We start from the raw sequence: 16,064 nt of genomic DNA, 5'->3' as shown, positions 1-16,064 counted from the left end.
TCTTTTGCAAACAATACCCGGTGGTTTATTGATCGCTAGTGATCTGACTTGTTTCAGCGTGCATTGATTTGAGAGGATACACAAAACAGTTTTGCCAGAACTTTAAAAATGATACTAAAAAATACCCTCTTTGTAAGAGACTAGGTGTTTAAAAACAAAAAAAAAGTGATATGTTCTTTTATGAACTGGGTAACATAACTATTTCGCCCGTTTTGTTTGCACATAAATCCCACATGCATTCTAAAGTAAACCTCACCCTCCGTACATACATATTCTTTTGATGCAGAACATGCACGGTATTTTGGTGTTGACCGCCTCAGTCCCCGGCGTCATACTGTACATGCCACCAGCCTGCTTGTGCCAGTTTGAGTTGTAGAGTATATACAATACAGGTAAGTGTTTTTTTTCCCCTGGCGTGTGCTTCGTGCTTCGTGCAGCGGAGGAAAAGAAAACCAGTAAGACTCCGCGAGCTGCCGTGGAGTCGCGCGGTGCCCGGTTTCACCCGCCGCGGCGGGCGGCGCGAGACGGCAGCCTGCTGACGGCGGTCACTCCGGAGCGCGCTGCTCGGCGCGCGCACCTGCTCGCGGACCAGGTCCGGCTGCGTGCGCGCCGGCACAAGCTATTGCTGCAGCTCCTACGTTTGTTTTGTTTAGTTGTTTTGTTTGTTTGTTTGTTTGTTTTTTTGGAAATGCATGAGTACAAATTGAATTGGTATAGTAACGGATTACAACCTAGGTAGCACCTTAAAGATAGGTATGTTTTTTTAAGGATTACCCCCAAAGCTCATCAAGTGCCGGGAGTGCTGACTGCACGGATTACGCTAATTACTGTATATAATGAAGCCGCTCAGCGAGACGGCCCGAGCAGCGGGTTCGGGGAGAGATCTCTCGCACGGTTCCTCCGGGGCTCCGCGGTGCTGCCGGGACAGGTGAGAGCGCCTATGGGCCGGGGGGGGGGGGTGTCGCTGCGCTGCGCTGCGCTGCGACCCTACCTGCGCCCTGTGGTGGGGTGACTGTGACGGGACAGGGGCAGCGCCGTGAGGAGCGCACCCCGGGGCTCCTGACCTCAGGCCCGGGGTCACTCCGCTCTCGCCCCGCAGGTGCTGGTGCGCCGCGCGGCAGCGGATGGCGCTGTGCCGGAGCAAGGGGCGCGCGGCGGCGAGCCCGCTGGAGCCCCCCGCGAGGCCCGGCCCGCCTGCCGGCACCAGGCGCCGGTCCAACGGCGTGGTGCCGCACCGGAGCAGGGGCTCGGGCTGCAGCGCGGGCTGGCAGGCGGCCCCGGCCGGCGGCAGGGCGCTGGTGACCGGGGGCGCCGGCTACTTCGGGTGCAGCCTGGGTCGCGCCCTGGCCAGCTCAGGTGTGTCCGTCGTCCTCCTGGACCTGCACGAGCCCAGGTGGGAGATCCCCGCGGGAGCCGAGTTCCAGCAGGTACGCGGGCGGGGGGCGGATTTGCGCTCCCGAGCGCACCGGTTGGGGTTTTCTGTTTGTCTGCATAGTTTTGCCCTTCGTGTTGTTTTAGGAGGCAGCGATTCTCCAGAGTTTTGCCTCCTTGTTCATTGTCCGCGGCTCTAATTTCAGTCTGAGAGGGGTGCATCATGTGAAGAGGCACATAAAGGAAAGCAGGGAGTGTCAGTCAAACGCAAAGCAGGCGCGCTGGCGAGGAGGGGTGAGCTGGAGTTTATCGTGCGGATCTCTCCTGGTGTGTACCAGTGCAGTGTTGTCATGGAGGGTCCAGCACAGACATTCTGGACTGCCTCCCGAACTCACCGCCAGTCGCTGTGACACCCAGTGTTGTAGTGATGAACCCAAAGCAGCCAGCCCAGGGAGCGCTGGACCTGTATCGTTTATTCCTAATGAACGTAGATCATTCTGCAAACCCTCCACAAGTCTGTGAACTGTGTCAGAAACAACGTATTGAATGTTTGTTCAAAATGTGAATTTGCAGGTGCATTTTCTCACTTCTTGTATTTTGATCTGTTTTTCAAACCTACTGTACCTGCAGAGTGACATCCGAGACTATGACGCTCTTTATAAAGCCTGCGAGGGTGTTGACTGTGTGTTCCACACAGCTTCGTATGGGATGTCAGGACCAGAGCAGGTGAGTTTAACTGGTTTGTTCATTCTGATCTTGCTATGGTAAGAAGAACCAGAAACCTTCAGTCATCCAACGAGTTATTTCATTTTATGTGTCAGAAATCCTTATCTGGGTGATCACTGTCACAAAGCCCTCTAAAAAGATGTATTAGTGTAAGATAAGATGAATATAGGACAAAAACATAGCATAGAAACCACGCCATGCAGTTAATAAACAAAAAAGAACACCAGTCTCATTTGTCACAGGTGCAGTGCTCACCTGGAAGTCCTTTAGGGTTTCCAGTGTTACACTAAAATATATTAGTTCTGTAAGAGTCTTGTGAATTCGATTTGCTTGTTCTTCAGTCAGTTTGTCTGTTCTCACGTGGGGTCTCACGAGAGCTGTGCCCAACTTTGAAACAGGGTGCCTGCAGCGCTTCACCTTCTCACTAACTGAGCTGAGTCAGGGAAAGCAGTTCTCTGGGAAGACCCGTCTGCACTAACGAGAGAGTTAGACCTCGCGGTGCATGCTGTAGCTGTCTGGGTCTGCACAGCATCTGTCCACACGTCCAGTCATCTAATCCTTCTAATTCCATTCCGAATCTTCATGCTTTCCAAACAGCTCATCGCAGTGAGGAGGGTTGCGTAATCGATGAATCCTTTAAAGCAATTATTTAAGAGGTTCATTAAACAATTAGCAAGCCTAAGGGGAAAACTAATCTCACAGCTGTTAGAATTACTGTTATTCCTTGATGGCACAGTTTAATGTCCGCATCCATTTAAAAACAAGCTTATTTGCATGAGGCTTGTGTTATGGTGGCAAAATGTGTTTCTATTAAACACCTTCTACAGATCACCTTCCTGGAGACTGCATGTAAACCGTTTTCTAGTTTTTTAATGTCTGCCTCTGCATCCCGACACTTAGAGTCTCATTTGTTAATATTTGATTACATATCAGTGAACAATAAGCATGACATAGGAACAGGGATGAGGCATGATAAGTGCACAATGTTCACACATTATCCAAAAATGCATGATAGATCCGCTGTAAATTTGTCTCAATTTGGTTAATATTCAGAAATATTATTCAGAAATATTCAGTTTTAAAACGGCCAGTCTTACTATACTCTATATTCAGGAGCAAATGAAACTGGGCACACATCTGGAGCTATGGAAAGAAAGCATTCTCTGGGTTTACAGCTTGACAAAGAAGGTCTTAAGGGCCGTTTGTAACCTCCTGCCCTGTGCTTTGCAGCTGAAGAAGGAGCAGATTGAGTCAGTCAATGTTGGGGGAACAAACAATGTCATCAACGGTAAGCAACTTCTTCAGACCGGCGCAGGGCGAACTCCAGCTTGTCAGCAGAGAGGACAGCTGGCCTCTGCGCCGTGTGGCTCCTGACATCCAATCACTGTAAAAAAAAAAGGTCTCTTGCACTCCATGGAGAGCAGGAGTTCAGTGCAGCAGCAGAAATGTTATTTTTCTCAGCCCTTACTGCATGTGCGTTATACAGGAACTGTAAAAGTACTTGACCTGCGAGTCCAGAAAGCTTTGGCACTGCTATTGCTGGGGTTAAACCCCAGGACGCAGAGCTCGCTAATGAGAAACTATAATCACATGTAGTGTGAAGCGATTTCTCAGCCCAGGATTTCGGGGAACACACCTCTCTGGACGAATGTGAAGAAAGACGGTAAGAGGTTTTAATATTGTAAAACAATATTACGCCCCCTGCCCCACCACAGCTGGCGTTGTACAAGGAGAGTGATCAATAGAGATCACCGCCTGTACGTTCGGGTTACTTGATTAACTAGGGCCCTCCGTTTGACAACAGGACCTTCTGTAAATACCCTTTGGCGTTCAGTCTAGTAGAAATCACTGCTCAGCTAAAGCTGTTTGAACGATTATGAAATTGTAAGACGTGGGAAAGACTCCCAGGATTGTCGGATTTTCGGAATATGGACAGAGCATTGCTTTATCATAAAGAGCATACTGGTGCGCCTCGTTGTTGAGGTCCTCTGTCCTCTGTGTCTTGCCCTGTGTGCCACGCAGTTTGTCTCCAGAGGAGCATCCCCAGACTGGTCTACACCAGCACTGTCAACGTGGTGTTCGCAGGGAGCCCCATCGAGCAGGGCGATGAGGAAACAGTGCCGTGTGTTCCTCTGGACAGGGTGAGTCAGACAGCGCAGCCCCGGGATTCGGCCCAGAGACAAAATCCTCAGTGCCAGTGAGCGATCTCGGACTGGGAAGCCTTTGTGCCGAGAAGGGAGCCAATCGTGCACTGCCAGGAGGAAAGAACGGGAGAAGTGGCTAATCTGCACGAACAGGGGGAGGCTGCACTTGTCATCTTGCATTCTGCAGCGCGCCGTGATTACTGTCTTAAAGCAGCCGGCGATACTGCTAATCCCCTCGGCTCTGGGCTGCTGCTCCTGTTTCCGTTCTCTTGAGCACCGCCCCCTCCCCGCCACGGGGAAATGTGACGGTGCTGGAGAGCAGCGTGGACAATAAAACTGACCGCCGAGCCCTTCGTTGGTTACAGTGAGATCAGGTTTTTGTGTGCGTCTGTGTTAAGGAAGCTCTAGCGCAGAGGGTCTCTTGGATGTGTTAATGATACCGGAGAAAAACTGAACTTTGAGCTGCACTGATGTTATCAACTCATGGCACCGCTGTGTCCAGAGCTCGTCCGGCTGAATGCAGAGTGATGTGTTCTTTAGACGTCTAGTGTATTCGCTGAGCAAGTGAGAAATGGCTGCTCCTCTATCACTGCGATCCCAGTCATTGCACTACTCAGTCGCTCGGAGAGTCTTACCCGCTGGAGAGGGAGGAACGCCCCCTACAGTCCCACCCTATTCCTCTCACAGCAGCAGCCCAGTCTTCCTCAGAGGCCGGTACTGACAAGCCCAGCCTTGCTCAGCTGCTGAGATCTGATGAGGTCAGGCCACAGGGTGGGAACCCTGCAGCTGATTTCCAGAGTGTCTGAGAGCATGGCCATCCAGAGTGGACAGCCCGTGCATTCAAGAGCAAAATGGAGTCGTCTGACTTCACCAGAACAAGAGTCACACAAAACTGATCCATTTTTCTTTTTGAAAGTTGGAATCATCCCCTTTATGTGTTTTCTAGCCCCTGTGTTTGCAGTTGCCTACTGGTTGAGCTAGTTAATAGATTACGCAGCCCCAGGTCGATTGTCCTGTGTGCTGTGGCCCTGGCTGGCACTGGAGAGACACTTCACACCTTTGCGCTTGTCTCTGCAGCATGTGGACCACTACTCCAAGACCAAAGCCATCGCAGACCAGGCGGTGCTGGCGGCCAACGGGAGGACCCTGAGAGGTAGGTGCTCCACCGCCGGAGCCTGTCCCAGCAGGCAGCAGGCAGCAGGCAGCAGGCACAGGGCAGGGTACAGCCTGGGCAGGACGCCAGTCCACCCTGCCACACACAGACACGCACACACTCACACCAGGCCACACACAGACACACACACTCACACTGGTCACACACAGACACACACACTCACACCAGGCCACACACAGACACACACACTCACACCGGCCACACACAGACACACACACTCACACTGGTCACACACAGACACAAACACTCACACCAGGCCACACACAGACACACACAGAGACACACACACTCACACTGGCCACACACAGACACGCACACACTCACACCGGCCACACACAGACACGCACACACTCACACCAGGCCACACACAGACACACACACAGATACACACACTCACACCGGCCACACACAGACACACACACTCACACTCACACTGGTCCCACACAGACACACACACTCACACTCACACTGGTCCCACACAGACACACACACTCACACCAGCCACACACACTTACACTGGCCACACACCAACACACACACTCACACCAGGGCACATAAACACACACTCACACCGGCCACACACACATTCACACACTCACACCAGGGCCACTTTTCCCACACGCCAATTAACCCGCCAGCTTGTCTTCGGACTGTGGGAGGAAACGGGAGCGCCCAGAGGAAACCCACGCAAACACGGGGAGAACATGCAGACTCCACACAGACAGCACCGCTCGTCCAGGACAGAAGTCAGGGCCCCAGCACTGAGAGGCAGCAATACTAAAGACCAAAACACACCACAGAGATCAGAAACAGCAGGTAGGAGTAGTCAAGAAGAGACTTAACTACGGCCTCTTTGGGAATTATAGTCATCTGAGGTCACTGGTGCTGAATCGAAGCCAGTTTGGGAGTGAAGTAATGGCTGCCTTTGAGTGCTGCAACTGAATACCACCGAACCCACTGACACCAGTTTAAATTTAGCTCCGCACAATAGAATAAAGTGATGAACTATACAGTTTGAATTTGACACCTCTTGTTTGCATGGACTTACAAAGGAGTTCAGGTATACGTACACAGTATAGTGGTAGCATACAAAGGAAGAAAGCATTTGGAATTTCTTATGCAGCTCTTGATGCTTACAGTACATGTGCCTGCCTTTGTCACGCTGAGAGAAAGGTAAGTAGAGAAGTGAAAATAGATGCGGTAGATTCTGACAGTGGGAGGCCCACTGGCTTGGGTCTTCGCTCTGCTTCCTCACAATCAAGGGATTCCCACTTCGATTCCGACCCGGGGCTCCTTCTGTGCGGAGTTTGCACGTTCTCTTCCTGGCGAGAACGATGCAACAGCGGGGAGTGGGGAGCCCTGCGGCTCCGTGTGGGTTTTCTCCGGGTGCACCAGTGTCCCCCCACTTTCCACAGGCGTGCTGCCCGGGTTAAGCAGCATCTTTAAACTCCTCCTGGGCGTGGTGCCCTGCTGTGGGCCGGCATCCCATCCAGGGTGTGCTCGTGCCCTGTGCCCGCGGGATGAGGCTCTGTCCCGCCCACGGCTGTTGCCACCACTGCTTTGTCAGTGTTTTTGTTTTTTCTGGGGGCTGCAGAGGTGGCTGCTTCTCATTCCACAGCCACAAAAAAAAAAAAGAAAACACGATATATTTCACATTAAAAGCAAAAGCCCTGCATCTTGAGGCCCGGGTGGGTGCACTTTCTAAGCCTTTGCCTGACTGTCTTGCAACGGTGCGGAGGAGCGTTTGGGGGCTCTGGACGTGGGTTCAAACCCTGGGCGAGACCCTGCTGTTGACCACTTGGAGCTCTTGACTCAGTAAAATGCCCAGGTATAGGGAAGCCTCAGTCAAACACATCGACAGCACTATGTTCTTTACCAGGTGGGGGTCTCCTGCGCACCTGTGTGCTTCGACCCCCGGGGATCTACGGGCCTGAGGAGCGAAGGCACTTGCAGAGAGTGGCGGTGAGCAAGCCGGGTCTCCGACGGCACCTGATCCACTGTCCCTGCTGGAGCTGCTTCTCCATTGTGTCATTGACCGACCCACTCCGTCCGCCTGCCTCCTCACACCGGGGAACACGGCTGGCGTGAGCCCAGCCCACCCCACACGGAGACACGGTGTAGCTCCAGCCCGAGGGTTTCACCCTGCGCCTAAAACGTGCAATATTAATGGTGCTTTTGAGAATATCTCATTACAGCACCTTCTCCTGATTCTAACAGGGCCTCCTTGCGTGTACTGTACTGTAGGTAGGGGTTACTATAGGGCAAGCCACTAAGAGGCTCTTGTAGATTATAATTTGTATCTTGCTTAACCTAATTCGTAGTACATGCTTTCTGTACTTATGCACATGTATGCTGCCATATCTGTGTGTTCACACCTGTCAGAAGAGCTTAACCTCTTTAGTAAGTATTTTGTCTGAAACTCCAGCAGGGGTTAGCATGTCTGTTTTGTGCCGCGGGCCGAAGGAGTTCACCCTTCAGAGTAGCGACCTGCATTTTAATTGAAATCTTTTTTTAGGTAAGATTCTGCCTTCGGTTACTGAGATAATACCACCCTGGTTTGAGTGTGTGTGTTTGCTCCCCAGGTGAATATCGAGAGAAGGCTCTTCAGCTTCAGTTTTGGGGACCGTGAAGCCAAGATGAACTGGGTGCACGTTGATAACCTGGTGATGGCTCACGTGCTGGCCGCGGAGGGGCTGACCGCGGGAAAGGGGTTCGTCGCGGTGAGTGGCCCGCCCGCCGATGCCCGGCTCTGCGCCCCTGCGACGCCCCCTGCAGCGTCCCGGTTCACTGCTGCTGACCGCTCTACTGTCCTTCCTCTTCTTTCATTCTCTGGGTTTCTTCGGGATGTACTCCACGCTGGGGGGCAACTCGGTTTAGTTCTACACCGGTAACCGTCACGTGGTAAAGAAATTCCTCACATCTCTCTGCCAAAATGTCGACCAGCCTGCCGGTGTTTCGACACCAGCGCGCGGATCTCACTGAAGGACAGTCTTCCCACCAGCTGGCCGGTCTGTGACCACGGCTCTCTGTGTTGCAGAGCGGGCAGGCCTATTACATTAACGATGGCGAGTCTGTCAACCTGTTTGAATGGTTAACACCCTTGGTGAGTTACTCCTGCTGTGCTCTTTTCATGTAGTAGGAAATGCAACAGAAATGTCTTGATTCGTGAATGGTGAACAAGTCAGGCATGAAGTAGGATTATTGTAGGCGTTTTAGAGACAGCATCGCTGTCGGAACTCTGAAGGATATTCATCCATCTTTACTAAACAAGGGTTCCACTCTGAAACATACTAGGGATCAACAAAGCTGTTGTGACAGATATTTGACTACCTGTCGTTCAAATATAGTGTCTATGACCTCATTGTGAGGTGACCAAATAACAGTGTCTTTTTAATAATAACATTTATTTTACATACAGTAGCACTTTCAAATGGACTCATTCCTAGGGGATTTACAATCCATAAAAGATTTCTGCCTCCGAGAGCTTGGGTCCTGGGTGCACTTCTAGACCGGGGAACCTTCTGGGTGGAGTTTGCATGTCCTCCCAAGTGACGCCCCCCCCCCATGTGTACACCTGCATATAGAATAATATGAATTGGCAATTATGTTTTTTAAAAATGGTAATTAGCCAAGCAGTATTCACTCATGTAGAAATGTTCTTGATATAGGATGACCTCCTCTTGAATGCCTGTGCATTTCAATCGGTAGTTTCACAATAGGAATTTTAATGTCTGGGTTTTGTATTGTTGGATGTATAGATGTCCCGCTGTGCAGTGAGGGCTCCCTGTGTTACTGAAGGTAATCTGTGAATGACCCTGCTATGCCAAGGAACACCCCCTAAAATTAGCCTTTATTCTCAATATTCAACCCCTCCTCCAGACTAATTTCTTCTCATTTCAAAATCTATAGCATCGATTCAATGCTATGTACTGTTAATAAAATCTCTAAATATGATGCTGTGTGTGATGTGGTTAAACTATATTTTAAATGTCATTTCTGATAGGAGGACATAGCCCTGATGCTAACATGTCCTCCTGCCTTGGTTTCCCTTCAGTTTGAGAAGCTGGGCTACAGCCGACCTCTGATACACCTGCCCGTCTCCTTGGTGTACGCAGCAGGTACCCCGCCCTTCCCTGCAGCGCCGCACCCGGCAGTGATGCCCGTCCCGTCACCAGGGGGCACCTCTGGGGCTGGCTTCAGTTCCGGTGCCGAGCCTGCACAGCTCAGTGCACCCTCACTCGGGGAACTGGGGCGCGCAGCCCCGTGAGCTGGCCGCACTGGCTCCGGCAGCTCTGTGGCCACCACACCTAGCTGCCCAGCAGGCTCAGCACGTGAACATGCCGTCCCAGGGCCTCCAGCAGGCTCAGCACTTCCCGCCTTGCTCTGTGTTTTTGGTTATGAGATTTCACTCCATGGGTAAATAAGTAATGTCTTTGTTGTTGATCTTACCCGACTGAAAGTTTGCCACTCTATATTTGCACATCCATTTTGCCCTCTACCATCCAGAAATTACACATTTACCTCGCCTTTACCTACGTGCCCCCCTCTACCGCGATGTCCTTCTGTCCCCGGCCTGTCCGCGGTCTCACTGGGCTTCGCTGCTGCTCCTGGCTCTGCCTTTGCCCTGGCCCCCCGCGGCACGCGCGCACAGGGGCGGTCCTTCGGCGCGTGTGTGCCTGTGTGCGTGGCAGGAAGGGGGATTAGCACACGGGACTGAAGCGCCGCCGCTGCTGTGTTTCAGCCATCCTGATGGAGTGCCTGCACGTCGCTCTGAGGCCAGTGGTTGGGATCCCTCTGCTCTTCACCAGAAACGAGGTACCGCCCCCCCGCCAGCCCTCTTCCCAAAACAGGCTGACCCAGGGGTGCCTGTCTCCTGTCCTGGGGGCCTCCTTGGCTGCCAGCCCCACGTCATTAAAAAACACCCCAGGCCTGGGAAAATAATGATGCTCATCTAATTGGGTAAAATAATTAGTCTTATTAAGGCAATGAGAGCTCAGGTGGGAAGAAATAACAACACAGGAGAAGACTCTCGAGGACTGGATCTTTTATCACACATAGTATCTTGTATCTCTTTTATTTCAGATAACATTTTTATAACTTTTTACAGTGCATTTGTATGCCCACAGGTACTCAGACTTGCCATACTCTGGTATGCAGTGTGCATTACACAATGTGCCCCACACCTGACTGTCACTGTGTGGAGATTTCTGTCACTAATTAATCTCCTCGTTAAAAGGACATCTGTGGGCAGCAGAGGCTGTTTTGAAGAGGTCTTTATGAGGGAACTGCCGATAACTCTCACTCGGGGATCTCAGTCTTTCTCACTCTGCGAAGACTTGCTTCTCTTACTGGAAACTAATTAAGAACGAGCAGAGGTTTTTAATTAGTGGCACTTAAACAGAGGCACAAACAGGAGAGGTTCTGTGTAGCATTATCGCTCTTGTCAGCGTTCTGGGGACATCCAGTCCAGTCCACGGCCTCATCAAAGCTGTTTGTAACGATTAAGCAGATGTAGTTACATTCCTTCATTCTTTCCATCCGAGGTTCGAGCAGAGTGAGAATGCCGAGCATCCTAGCCAGCACTGCGCTGATGCTCCGGACAGCTGAGGACAAGGGCCACACTTACAAACTGCTGTGGTTATTAGCAGAGCCTTCCTAGATCTCCGTATCGATAAGAAACAAAAAGGCTTGAGGATTTTTTTTTCGACGATCAGAAACTCCTTCATTAATCCCTAATGAGAAACTCAAGACACGGTCAAAGGGGCAAGTCTAGTGGGGTGGCTGTAAAATTGATGCTTGTGTTTAAATAAAATATGAGGCCTCATTCATCGCTGCCAAAAGCCGACCGAGACGCAGGCAGCCCTCTGCGTTTTCACAAGGTGATACTTTCCTAGCGAGAGGCTGTAATTTCCTTGAGGTTTTTCACCTGATGAGCTGCAGAGCTGCTGCAGGTTGTAAAAGCTGTCTGTATCAGCTGGCGGCAGAGTCAGTCGTGTCTCATGGTGAGGGTGTATTGAACCAGCCCTTTACTGCAACTGCATTTTGTGTTTGCAGAACAGAATGTAGAGATAACCAGGCTTAATTATTCATGCTTTACGCAAATACCTTCATCTTCTGTTCTTGTGAAGCTGAAAGCCAGGAAAGCTTTTAGAGGGATGTATTGACATTTTTAGGACTGTAATAGGCTATTAAAATCGAAATTGCTCACAGGGAAGTTATGAAACAGTGGGTCAGACTGACACGCCGATGCTAGTGGTTTTAAGAACTCCACACTGTCCCTTTTCAGAGCTCAGTCAGCTCTGGAGCTCCGGGTTATTGAGCAGGGTCCCAGACGAGAGCTCTAGGGACAGCTGGAATGCTTTTTCTACCAAGAGAAAACAGGCAGCTAATTGTACCCTGGAACCTGTTAAAATACACTGATACAAGGGATTCACTTAACAAGGAAGCAGAGGAATGCCACAGGATTTTAACAAAGAATTGGGCTTTTTTTCCAGCTGTCATGTCAGTGGCCTCCCCTTTCACCTTCTCCTGCCCAGATTCTTTGTTTTAAATAAGAGCATAACGTCTAACACCCCAGGTTTCCTACAGTGATGTCTTTGATTTGTTTGAGTTACCTCCTGCAATACTCCAAAACTCGAGGGGCAAACAGGAGGGGTAGAAAGCAGGGGGGGGTTGTACTGCAGGTGCCTTTCTCTGTCTCCCAGGGACCTCAGAATCTCTTCATCTCTCCCAGGATTAAACATGCAGCAGGTGCCCCAGGTGTCTAGACCTGCCAGAGCCCTGCCTGTCTGCATTATCGGTGTAGGTTTCCATACAGACATGCAATCCGCTGTGCAGTAAGGGGATATTGGAGTTCCGATGGCTTTCATAAGTCAGCCACCGCCATGCTTTTTTTTTAATGTTCTTAAAACAAGCTGAGCCACAGTTTTCGGATTTTGTGGAGTGCTACGATTTCTCCTGCCAGTGCCCCCGACCCCGGCCTGTGACCGCACGCTGGACAGCAGGGGCACTGTTTGAATTTGGAAAAGAGTTGAGAAACAACTCGGTTGTCAGTGCAGCAAGTTTGGAATCGTTGAAAAGAGACTGTTCTCATTGCTGATTATCATTTAAAACATATACTGTACCTTAACAGCCGTAGTTATTCATTTAGAAACTTTCCTGTGTTTGTTGCAGTATAATGCGTTTCTAGTGTGTTAAGAAGTGAGACACGTCTTTACACAAAGGGTTGTGGGTGCATGGAGTAAGCTACTCAGCCATGCCAAGGAAGCCTGACAACATTGCTTCTTTCAAGAAACAGCTGGAAAGAGATCAGCTGGCCACTTTGCAAATAAAAACCTAATGAATCTGATCCGCAACTCTGACACTCGTTTTCAAACTGTATTTTAAAGGGGGGGATTTTAACCTTTAAAACCAGGCACTACAATATAGATATAAACAAAAGCAGTGACTTAAGGAGTCCTTTTGTAACCCAGTGAAAATGTTGTCGCAGGGTGCCCTCTGGCGGTGAAACAGTGTTTCCCGAGCCGTGCACGGGGCTGGCGGTGTGACCCCCCGTCAAAGAGGTATGGGGTCACCTTCAACAGACAGTGTTCCCCGATTATTATGGGGGTGTTCGCTGTGCGGAGTCGGATCTGCAGTTTTATGGGATAGTACTCAAAGTACTAGTACCTAGCACCTGGGTTGATTTCATACCCTAGTGCGCGCAAAGTGTTGCCCGTTTCCGCCCCGGGAGTGTGAGGTCTTGTTGCACCGCGGAGCAGCAGAGCGCCTGACCTGCCCCCCTTCACCCGCAGGTGAGAAACATCGCCGTCACCCACACCTTCAGGATCGACAAGGCGCGCCGGCAGCTGGGGTTCACGCCGCAGCGCCGCGACCTGGCGGAGGCGGTGGACGGCTACCTGAAGACCCGGACCCGGGGCCCCCGCCGGCTGCCCGCCTGCCTCCGGGCGGCCCTGCTCCTGGGCGGCGCGCTGGCGCTGCTGGTGCTGCTCTCCCGCGTCTGGGGCGAACTGGCGGCGCCGAGGAGCTTCATCTCGACCCGCCCCTGAGCTGCGCCGCCCTGGAGCGCCCACTTAACTAGGGAGAGGTTTTGTTTCCGAGTGGGCCTGCTCTGTCACCAGCTCTGCCGGCAGCCCGTCTCATTCTCTGACGGACCTCGACGCTGCATCAGACACCAGCACTATTCAGCATCTTCATAACTGGACAAGCCGATACTTCCCCATAACTAATGTATTGACCAGTGCTCAGGTACTTTACAAAGCGCCCTTTGACTTGAGGGACGCGCTAAGTGGAAAGTTGAGGGAAGATCTAGGGTGTTTTATGATTCTGGTCACAGGATATGATGACATGGGGGGTTAAAACTGTGCTGTATTTGATTCTCTTTTTGCTCAGTTTCACCACGATATTAAAGTTTGCAGTGCATTCTGTATGCACGTTTTCTGCAATTCAGGAGCATTGCATTGGGGTACCCCGTTTTGTCCTGATGCAGAATGTTGTGGGCAGTAACACCGATTTTTATAACAGTGAAACTGGACAGGCCGCCATCATTCCTCAGTTGAGTTTTGAGCTCTCTTAACCTCAGCGCTCTACCTGAGGGTGTCTTATCTTAGACGCAGAAATGAGTAGCGTACTGCACGGTACATGCTGGCTCTCGGAGGCCCTCTGGTGTTCATTCCGCAGTACAGCACCGCTCGGTCCTGCTGTGGTTCAGTTTGCTTGATCTTGTCCATGAGCCCAGAGCCAGTGAAGAGCGCCAGAATGTTGTGGCAGGACCTGTAACAGAAAGTGCAGTTTATAAATGCAATGTATGCAATTTTTATGTCCTTTAAATTAGAGACGGAGAATTTGTAGACTAAAAAAGAAAAAATTGTAAACTTATCTTGCAGAATTTTATAAAGGGCTTCTAAGCAGGGGTGGCTCCAGAAATAATTATTAGGGGGTGCAGTGTTAGCAAGTTAGGAGTGGAGCCATAGGGAATATTGGGTTTGAATGTGCTCTGGTGTTTGCTGTTATAGTAGTTTATCTCTGAAGCCACTAATGTAGCCAGTCCTGCTTATTGAACAGAGGGTTTTATGCACGCTATAAAAAGGTTTTCTGGGGAAAGCACGGACTGTCACAGGTGATTCTGAAGTCCTTCAAACTGATGTAAAGCTCCTTGAGCTCATCTGTAGGCCTAATGTCTCAATTTCTACCCTGTCAGTAGAAAGAAAACTTCTTCTCAGTCTGTTGCTGTGAGGAGACCAGGAGTGCTGCTGTTTTTAGCTCCCTAAACCTCTCTAGTCTGCAGAAAGTAGGACTTTTGTTTAATGTGTAAACTTTTGTTTACAAAACGCTTTGTATGAAACACTTGTAACAAGCCCAGATGCCAATGACTTCTTTGTAATGGATTGGTAATCCACACGCTTGCTTTTTTTTACTGAGACACGTTATGGTAAAATGAGTTTGTTTTCTTTGTTGCATCGTGCAGTTTCAGCCTAGTACACTTTGTTTCCCAATTTACGAATACGAAGATACCGTATTTTCTGAAATATAATTTGTCTAAAAGAGTGCTTTGCTTCTAGACGTTTCGCCCTGCAGCAGCACGGATATCAGATGTTCACGGGCTGTTTAACCTGAGCCTTCCTTTTCTAACAGCACTGTTGCAAGTTACAAGCACAAGACACACCTGACCTCATGTATAACTAATCAGCGATAATTGTGAAGACATTTTATATTTGGCAACTGTTTGTAAATGACAGCATACATTACATGAAGGATTAGAGTGGACAGCGCTGTGCCAGCTCAATGTGTTTCATAAGGAAAGGTGGTGATGTCAGCTGACACCTGTTTGTACACTGAAGGAAAGACTTTGAAGCAGGCGAGTGGGAGATTCTACGCTGCACATCTTCCACTGTGCTCCAAGTCCTATATACTGTGCTTTACACGGATCAGCCAAAGCACTCTGAGGTTATGGAGGCTTTGTATAGAAGGTGATCTGCAGTAACAACAACGTCAGCATTTTGTCGTTGTTGTTACTGCAGATCACCTATACAAAGCCTCCATAACCTCAGAGTGCTTTGGCTGATCCGTGTAAACCCTGTCACCTCAAAATCAAGCATTACACGACAACTCGCTGCTGTGGTGGTACTCAGCATGTAGTTTTTACTCGCTGTTCTACATTATTTTTAACCTTCTTTTTCTGAACGCTGGTCGACCATTTTGGCTCTGTGAGCTCAAGTGGGAGTCTTGAGCCAAGATGGCAGCCAGGCAGAGACGCCTTCCGAAGACGGGAAGTATAGATTTCATCACGTCCACCTATATAAATATTATTTGGATGCTGAAAATACATTTATGAAACTTTTAATTTCGACTTTAGATAATTAAACTAACTTTTTAACTGCATTAAACGACAGACTTTTTAGAAGCGCTGTGAAGTGAGGGCCACCTTGTGTCTAAAAAAAATAGCAATGAGAAAAACACGAGCATACAGTTTGCACTTTGTGAAAGAAAAGAAAGTGTCGTTTATATTGACAGACGCGTCAGCATATATGGTGTTTTGTGAGATTGTGGATATGTACTTGGATTTATCGTGAATTTAAAGGTGACCGTGTATTGTGAAATATTTCAGGAAAAAGCCGTTAGACGGTATAAAGCCATAATTCTATTATAAA

The 16,064-nt window shown here is 49.8% G+C and overlaps 1 protein-coding gene across 1 annotated transcript; it reads left to right on the top strand.

The window, feature by feature from the left end:
* Window positions 1-836: 836 nt before the first annotated feature.
* sdr42e2 (short chain dehydrogenase/reductase family 42E, member 2) lies at window positions 837-13,463 on the top strand. Its single transcript, XM_088936716.1, has 12 exons — window positions 837-928; window positions 1,100-1,427; window positions 2,002-2,097; window positions 3,328-3,385; window positions 4,120-4,238; window positions 5,319-5,394; window positions 7,295-7,377; window positions 7,998-8,135; window positions 8,453-8,518; window positions 9,470-9,533; window positions 10,157-10,230; window positions 13,209-13,463. Exons 1-12 carry the CDS (start codon window positions 837-839, stop codon window positions 13,461-13,463), a joined length of 1,449 nt encoding a protein of 482 aa, XP_088792842.1.
* Window positions 13,464-16,064: the final 2,601 nt, after the last annotated feature.

This window comes from Atractosteus spatula, chromosome 18 (genome assembly GCF_055471065.1).
Source record: "Atractosteus spatula isolate fAtrSpa1 chromosome 18, fAtrSpa1.hap1, whole genome shotgun sequence".
Lineage (NCBI taxonomy): Eukaryota > Metazoa > Chordata > Actinopteri > Semionotiformes > Lepisosteidae > Atractosteus > Atractosteus spatula.
The sequence above is the reverse complement of the archived record's forward strand: the minus strand, read 5'-3'. Positions and strand labels throughout refer to the sequence as shown.

Bases quoted from the DNA above. Each gene is read 5' to 3' on its own strand.
- sdr42e2 (XM_088936716.1), top strand. From the start codon at position 837: ATGAAGCCGCTCAGCGAGACGGCCCGAGCAGCGGGTTCGGGGAGAGAT. The intron at 7,378-7,997 runs GTGAGCAAGCCG...TTTGCTCCCCAG, and splicing joins GGCACTTGCAGAGAGTGGCG to GTGAATATCGAGAGAAGGCT. The intron at 8,519-9,469 runs GTGAGTTACTCC...GTTTCCCTTCAG, and splicing joins TTGAATGGTTAACACCCTTG to TTTGAGAAGCTGGGCTACAG.